Source organism: Cebidichthys violaceus, unplaced genomic scaffold (assembly GCF_023349555.1).
Source record: "Cebidichthys violaceus isolate CVI_PGR_0920_01 unplaced genomic scaffold, fCebVio1.0.p SCAF_3, whole genome shotgun sequence".
NCBI classification, from domain to species: domain Eukaryota; kingdom Metazoa; phylum Chordata; class Actinopteri; order Perciformes; family Stichaeidae; genus Cebidichthys; species Cebidichthys violaceus.
The window spans coordinates 22311805-22320726 of NW_027176483.1; the positions used below are offsets into that span (position 1 = coordinate 22311805).

At 39.5% G+C, this 8922-nt stretch overlaps 1 protein-coding gene across 1 annotated transcript in view; it reads left to right on the plus strand.

The window, feature by feature from the left end:
• The window catches only part of LOC137880902 (NT-3 growth factor receptor-like), a 189845-nt gene extending 183115 nt beyond the window's left edge, over positions 1-6730 (plus strand). Inside the window, exon 18 of the mRNA XM_068722473.1 lies at positions 266-6730. Within this exon, the coding sequence (XP_068578574.1) occupies positions 266-451 (186 nt within the window). The 3' untranslated portion in view covers positions 452-6730. The remainder of the gene's footprint in view (positions 1-265) is intronic.
• Positions 6731-8922: the final 2192 nt, after the last annotated feature.

Consider the following 8922-nt stretch of genomic DNA (forward strand, 5'->3'; position numbering starts at 1 on the left):
CAGTTTTTTCCCATCAATGTTTTTCAACTCTCCAGAAAAGCAGCAGTTTGATCAACAGTTCCTACATGTTGTACAGCTACATGTTGATTACTGTGCCAAGACTTCTTCTTCTGTCTGTGTGATGCTTCCGGTCAAATGACACATTCTGCAAAGCAGCCAATGTGTGTTGCACTACATGTGATCTTTAAATTGCATAACCAATGCTTCTTCAGAACAAGGCAATATGTTGTTTCTTGTTTGACGGTGCGTCTTTCTGTCTTCCCAGGTGATAGAGTGCATCACTCAGGGCAGGGTACTGGAGCGGCCCAGGCTCTGTCCCAAGGAAGTCTACGATATGATGCTGGGCTGCTGGCAGAGGGAGCCACAGCAGCGTCTCAACATCAAAGACATTCAGAAGATACTGTTCACTCTGATGAAAGCCACGCCGGTCTATCTGGACATACTGGGATAGGAATGAATAAGAGGGAAAAGGAATTGGATGCGCTTTGGGTTGGACTAGATCGTCACTTGAATACAAATGAGTAGACCGGATTAGAAGGGAATGGATTGCCTTGGAGAGTGGAAGTCTGGCCTGGACTCACAGCATAGTCGAAGATGGAACCGTGTGGATTGGGATTAAAAATGGACTGTGTTGCATCCGACTGCCTGACATATAAGAATCGGGATGAACAAACTAAAGTGGAGTAAAGTGTGTTTAACTGGATTGGAATGAACTGGATTGCATTGCATTATAATCAAAGGAAATGTCTTGAACCTTACCGGAAAGGTTGAGCCGAGGCTTCTTAGGTCCAGCCTTGCTCCTTTTGTGAATGAACTCGTGACTAAGAGACTATGAAGATTGGATTGCATCAAATTGGACTGATCTGGATTACCCTGATTGTACTGGTCTAGTATTGTTGGTTTTCTTATCCTAATGATTTAGGTACCATCATGTCCTATGTGATCGTCATTTCACTGTCAAAATCAAAACAGTTTTGGTTCTATCTTGACGAAGCCTTACGTAGCCTGGTTGAATCTGGCTCGATCTGGCTAAATTTTAAATATCCTGTCCTAGGCTATTTGACCTCACCCTAACAAGGATGTATCTGTGTCCCTTGGTAAGTCAGGCAATGGTTCAACATAACTAGGTTTCAAAAACCCTAAATTGGAGCCATCTAAATTGCTAGGCCTCATTCGGCTTGTGCTATTGCCTGGTTGTCACACAGTAAACCACACTTGACTTCTGCTGTGGAATGTAGAAGTTCAGAAGGTTGACCTGCACAGAGTAATCTAAAGAAATAGCTGTGTTTTTGGAAACAAAAGTGGAAGCTTTTGTGTTCCAAGATATCTTGCCCAGGGTTGTCTATTTCTCTCTAACTTCACAGCAGTGCTTGGCCAGATTGGACTCAATGCCCCTCGTGTAGAACTTGAGTGTTCATGGCAAACGTTTCGCAAGCTCTTCATGACCCCCACAGTTCAGAAGTACTAAACATTCGTCTGTTAAGTAAATCTGTGAGGGTACAAATTGGGTTGTGAGACAGGTGTCTGCCCCTAATAATCTTTGGTGGATGGTTCCTATTAAAACTGGAGAGAGGAACGTAGGTGCTGCATCATTTAATTTTTTGAACCTCTGTTGGCATGCCTATTCCTGAAACTGGCAGTATCCTTGTCACTGCAACCGGAATTGTCCAGATACGAAATCCAAAGAAAAAAGCTAAAAATGCTGACGAAGTAAATCACCACATTCCAGACATACATCTGTGAAAGAAGGACCAGGCAGTTGTTGCTAAACGTTGATGGAATGGACTGTTCACTTGACAATATGTAGGACAGATTTCATTTTGTCAACACTGGTCATTGAAACATAGAGGAAGTGAACAACATGCATAAATCAAACCTGTCCTGTGCAGCAGCCGTTGTGTTCTTTAGTGCTAGTCCAATGCTTCAGTGTTTTCATCTGCCGAGCCTTCATATATACACACCTTCTAGTCCTGGACTCACTGAGCTGTTCACTTTTGCAAGAGCCCGACCGGACCTTCCAATCCTGAGCCTGGAAGTGTGGCCTGAGTGACTGTCTGTCGCCATAAAGATGGACCTAAGTGCCTCCTACTTCTTTCTAAACACTGGAAACAAACAAACAAAAAGTCTTTCAAAATAAGAGCACTTTTACATTTTGTTTACCTGCTTAAAAAAAATGTACACTAGCTGAACCTTCCTTGTTTTTCTTACAAACTTTCAGCACTCTATGTATTGCAAAAAAAACCAACACAAAAACAAGAATAAAATGTTGAAAATGATTCAGAAAAAAATGAACCCCTGGGAGGAAAAGCAAAAATGAATGAAAAGAAGAAGGCTTTTTTTGTACCCTTTGCAGCTTGACAAGAACGTTGAACTACCCAAGGTGAAGTTACATTTTCTGTTTTCAAGAAAGAAAAAAATACATATTCTATATATTTTTTATTTATTTTTATTTCAAATCAAAGAGTGGACCTCTGCCATGCTCCAAAGCCATTGGAATATTCTGCCACTGGGTAGGACAGAAGTGATCGCCACACAAAGACAAGCAATTGGCTTGGAGGAAGCCTTCAAGGATGACTTAACAGAAGCCTTTTTGTGTTGCGTTACACGCCTGGATCCACTCTGACGTCAGTGACTACAAACTGCTGCTTGGCAACAGAAAGTGTGAACTGAAAGGAGAACAACGGAGCTACCAGTCAATGAACACAATCTTTTTAAAAAGAATGTATATACTGTAAATCTCTACGTCTTGAGATATGTTAACTTATTTCCTTTTCTCCAGTTTGATTATTTTTAGCTTCTTGATGTGTTGTTAAACGGTTCAGTGAAAGCCAATAGATATTTTGATAATCTTTCTTTCTAGTTGTAATTACTGTTTATTTACTTTATTTAGTCACACGATGTCGTTTCAACATTTTAACGAGATAATCTACATTAAAATCATTTCCGTTCATGATTCTTTTAGTTGCTCATTTGATGGTAATGTATGAGTCAGGACAGTAGAAGAAATATGTGAAGTTATTGGGTCGGTGTTTCGTTGATCTGCTGAGATTTCAAATGATTTTCTAGAATCAAGGACATTCTTCAATTTTAAAAGGAACAGTTCAACATTTTGGGATTTACTTTGTTTGCCACTCAGTCAGAATTTGTATTTTTTATTTATTTCTGCATGTCCACGAATGGCGTGTTTAGCTCATTTAGGATAAAGAGTGGAACCTTGGGCATTTTGGGATCCTTTCTTTAAAACTTATTTAAGTTGCAAATTCAGGTGATTGAGAAACGTAAAACATTATGATTTAGAATACACCCGTTTACGGACAATGGTCCGATCTCACCAGTAACGACAAATCAGGGCATGGGATCGTTAGCTAGACATGCTTGAGAGGTTTGATATTCTGTCAAAGGCAAAAGCATTGGGCCAGTGAGCAAAGACTGAGTTTAGTTTGGGTGTCTGAGCCCATGGATCAGCTGGCACAATCAATACAAATTGTATCTGTCTTTGCTCAATGACACCAACCAGCAATTAAAAAGCAGCGCTCTATCCATTAACTTGACAAACGGAACCCACACTATGCTGCTGTTGAGTCAACTTAACAGCAAAATGACAAGCCATTGCTCAACTTTTGTCCTAAATTATAGCCATAACTGTATTAATGTGTCATCTGTGTCAGGGAAGAGAATGGGTCACAAGGCTGAAGGAGACTAAGAAAGGGTTAGCAGGGTTTGATAGCTGCTCCAACTACATGTACGCCACTGTCATACTACTCAGTGTTGTGTGATTGTATCTGATGTCAATGTCTCACAACTAGTCGCTCAAAAGCACCATTGTTCTAAAATAATTTAACTCCAAAATTTCACCTGGCATTAAAGTCGTAATGGAGGTAAAAGGTTATCGAGATCGAGCAGACGCAAACATCTACACGTTCTCATTCCAAGTCATTGCCTTATAACACAGTTGGGTAGCCCAGCACACAGTCACAGTAAACGCGAGGTTGACGTCATGATTTTAAACAAAAACCCGAGCTTAGGTTCAGGCAACAAAAAACAGTTTGATTTAGAAAGACTCATGGTCGGGATTAAAATGGCTAAATTGCGTAAAACACAAACAACGAAACAAAATTACAGAAAACTTTCGGACACCAACATCGCTTTCCTGGTTGAAAGTCCTGTGTTCGTTTGTTCCTCCCGCCCCTTTGTGGCTTTTTCAGTCTTTATACTACGCCCTCGCACTCCCGGAGTGTTTTCTCAGATCGTCTAATAATGACGCGGTTGTGTTCACATGGTGGTTACTTGAAAGCCTGGTGCGTCTCGTACAGACGCTGAAGGGCCTCAGATTCCAATGCTTTTGTGTGCGGCCTCATGATTCATGACCATAATTTACACATTCATGTAGGAAGTACGACCCCAATGCCAGGATGAAATAGGACCAACGTTTTCTTACAGCTTGTGTAAACCTACCCAGCCTCTTTCGTTCTAAGACCTTTCAAGAACTACTGTATGATACCATTGCTAGTTTAATTATGAATGGCTGCTTTCTCATTTAACTGTAACCATATTAAATGGCTATATTCCATAAGTATCAGTATTTATGAAAATGGAGATTTAGCAGGGACAGGAATCTCCTGCAACAACTCACAGCTTCTTGTCTTTTATGCTACTGAAAAGTTCTGTTGGAGAATGTAGAAGCACACACGTGGTGGATCAGTACGGTATGTTGCATCTTTCTCACTGTGAATGTGTTTTTCTGGGTGTCCTCTAGGAAGTCAGGTTTTTACTAATGTCTATTAGGTGCTGGGGAGAAGCAGCTTCATTAGAATGTTTATAGGTTTACAATCAGTTGAGAAGAAAGTACAAGGGCAGTGTCTGTAGTCCTGAGGGCCTTACATAATGTTTAGTGTGTGCTCACACCCCTGGGGTCGCTCAAAGATATGTCAGGCATACCTTAGACCGGCCTTCATTGTGCGCTTAGACTGTGACGCAAATTCACCCGAATTTTCCCACTGAAGTGTTTTTGCAATTCATATATAGAGATATCTATTCACGGAAAGTCTCACAGTGGTTACCATGTAAGTTCTTGTTTTTTGTCACTAACTCCCAAGTCTTTTGAATCATAGCTGGTCTGTAAAGCCTCAGACAAACTTTCCATTGTGCATACGGTTCCATTCATACTACAATTCTACGCATGCACGTTTCCCGATCCACACTCCATTTCAGTTGGTGGCAATGTCATTATTTCTTTGGTTGTACAATTGTGGGGATCACCGGATCTCTTCGTGCAACCTTACTTTAAAACAGGCATCCGTTTTGTTATCCTCTTCTTGGCAAACCAACTAGAGGTGCGTACCCCACCAGCTGGACTGGAGTGTGGACTGAAACTGGACTAGGCACAGTAGGCGCGCTCACTATGCGTACGGGCTATTGGGGTCCGCGCAGACATGGAGACTTGGAAAGTACGAATTGCCCATAAGACTGCATAGCAAAATCCCAGTTGTGGTATCGGCCTCAGTCGCAAGATGAGGCAGCAACAGAGAGGAGCGTCTAATCCTCACTGAGTTAGAAGCAGCAAATCAATTATCTCCTTTGTCAAATTAAATTGTAGGGTCCGATCTGCTGGTGGAAGAATACCTTTCAGTAGCCAAGGAATGAGCTAAATCTGTTCTGAGAGCCTCCACTGTTTGGACTCTCCAATACTTTTGTCTGCCATTCCTGTGGGATCCTATGGTAAAGCCTTGACGAAGATATCTACAACGTTTCCAATCAAAAGTATTTTAAAATGTAATAGTTTGACTGGATATATATATTGCAGATATCTGGATATCTGCAATAGAATTCTGAGTAGGAATACCTTCAATTTCTACAATTCAAAATCTACAATCCAATTGTTACTAGTCATAACTAAAGTGAGCCATTTTGGCCAATTATTATCTTTTTGGAAACCCAGAACAGACATCCACAACTCATTTTTTTTGTCATGACAATTTGTGATATCTGTAATGACATTCTTACTAGTCGCAATGTATTTATTGGAGGTTTTTTTTCTTAGTAAGAATTCTGTCACAAATTTCCAAAATGTTCATTCAAATTTTTTTGAGACAGAAAGAAATTGTGGATATCTGAAATAAAAAATGTGGTTAAGAAGAATGTTACTGTGGACATCTGATCTGAATCGAGGGTATCTGCTATTACATGGTAAAATGACTTGCCATATTCAAACTCTTGACTGACTCGTCACACTGCTGCATGTGTCCTGTATGGTCACAGCCTAAAGCGTTCATTGAGTCTCAGATGTATACTTCACTAACTCTAATGGCATTAGGGTGAGGATCATTGTGTTTCGCTTCACTCTATTGGCTCACGACATCATATTTATAGTACCTTATTTTGAGCATTACTTTTTTCTCCTTCCTTTTCTCCATGGTATTTAATCAATCTTACTTGCTCATGTACTCTTTCATCCCTGCTTTCCCTGCATCATGTTTCCCATACAAAGTATTTAAGCCGAATATGTTAAAGCTACCATTACTCAATAATAAGTCAGTGTCTCTCTCTCTCCCTCTCTCTCTCTCTGGGTAAAGTGTTGTATATCTGTGTCTCCATACTATCATTTATAACTCTATGTATTAGAATAATTTGACAACGTGTATAATGTCTTTTTAAAAAGCTGAGATGTGGTGAACTTTTACGGTGGCTCTGTGAATGATTCTGACTCATTAAAAGTTGCTTCATCTTTGAACAGCTGTGTCCTCTGGTTCTGTCTTTTGTTGTCTTCTCTTCAACCACCACCTCTTCAGGGAACATTAGAGAAACAAATCCTCCTCTACTTTTAATTAAATACATCAATACGTTAAACGTTCATCCGCTTTCTAACTTTTGCACCATTTCATCATAACAAGCTTTTGTTTGTTTTTTATCAGCTTTGTCACTAAATTATCACTATTGTAGTTTTAAGTCACAAATTACAATTATAATTGCATCAGAACAAAATTAGCAGTGGTTTGTGGCTTTTCTACTGACTTTTCAGGGTACTATACAATATATATATATATATATATATATATATATATATATATATATATATATATATATATATATATATATATATATATATATATATATATACACACTATAATGCACTTTGATGTTTTTAGGACAGTTTGACATTCTATGCTGTGACTTTAATTCACATTATATAGAATGTATTTTTTGACATACTATGACTCTTTGACATACCGTAACAGAACTATTTTTTAAATACTATACTGTGGACTTTTGAAGACTTTTCTCGTCCATTATTGTGCTTTCAAAGTGAGCGACAGGATGTGAAGAAACAGTTGTGCTAAAGCTGTGTTGTCAGGGCGATACGACACACCAGCAGAAGACATTGTAATCAAAGTGACTTTGTCTCCGATGCTCGCTCACGTCAAATTCAGTTTGGACAACGACAACATAATCTCACTAAGACAGGCAGTCTCATTCCAAGAGAGACCTAATCAAACTTAGTGGCCACCTGCATGCGACATTTGGTGGCCACAAAGTAACTTTTTGTGACCAAGGGCCATTAGGCCATGGTTAATATAGAACCCTGTGTAGTCTCTCCGGCTTCAATAACGTGTGTATTGGCTAGTATCAGCAAATATTACTAGCCTACATTCTGAATTTTAACGGTCAATAAAAGATACTGGGATATATCGGGTTTAGGGGTCACCCAAAAGAAAATTGGAAGTTTTTTGACATTTCACAAAAATTGTCAAAAAAGGCCTTTACTAGGCCTAGATAAAACATAAACCTGCTCTAGTTAATAACTTATTGTATAACATATCACAGTCTTCATATCCACATTTAATTATTCTACAAATGTTTGCCTGGTAAAATTATATTCTGTCAATTAAACAAGCAGATTCACAAAACCTTTAATGTTTCATTATAGACTATTTGCTTTCAAATTTAAAGTTGTGCACTTTTCTGCACAACAACTCATCTCCCGCTCTGCCCTGTGTTGCCTCGTCTATATGCTCTCCCAATTGTTTTGGTGTTTTTATGGCTTATGAGGCCGGCGCATAAAAAGGTTGACGTTGCGTCAGTTGATTATGAAATGCCCAGAGGACCGGATACAGAGAAACAGAGTACCGGCAGTTTGTGAGAAGTGCCAGTTAGCAAGAAAAAGCCGTGGTACGCCAAGAGTAAAATGCAGAAGTGGTTAGGATTAGTGAGTACCAGCCTACTTTGGGCACTGCCTGTGGGGTTCCTCAGGGTTCCATCCTCGGTCCAGTTCTATTCTGCCTGTATGTGCTCCCTCTGGTAAACATTATATGAAGATTAGCATTTATTACTTACTTACTTCAACTAAAATCTAGTGACTCCCTATAGCCTCTGTCTCGAAGACATTAAGCAAATCATTTTCTCCAGCTAAAAAAAGTGATTATCTTTGTTCGCTTTAAATCTAGAAACCATCTCACCCCTTATGTGAAGTATTACTTATGTGAAGTATTACTTATGTTAAGTATTACTTAGTGTTACATTAGATTCTGAGCTCTGTCTTGACAAACAAATCAGTTCTTTTGTTCAAAGTAGTTACTGTAAGTTAAGGAACCATTTCTCAATCTATTCATGAAATGGAAAATGCAATTCACGCCTTCATTACATGACAATTGGATAATTGCAATTCCCTATATTTAGGCCTTCCCCAGTCTTCATTAACTTGACGAGTTCTACTGTCAATTTAAAAGACAATGGGTCAGTCCTGACCCCACCCCCCATGGCTCCATCAACCAGCCCCAGACCACCAGGTTCCCCTCCCCCCACCCAGCAGGGGCCTCTCCAAACACCCATCCCAATGTCCCCCCAACCCCCCTCCCCAGTGACGTGTATATCCCCATATATATAATTATTATATATGATTTAATGTAATAATTTGGTTATAAACAC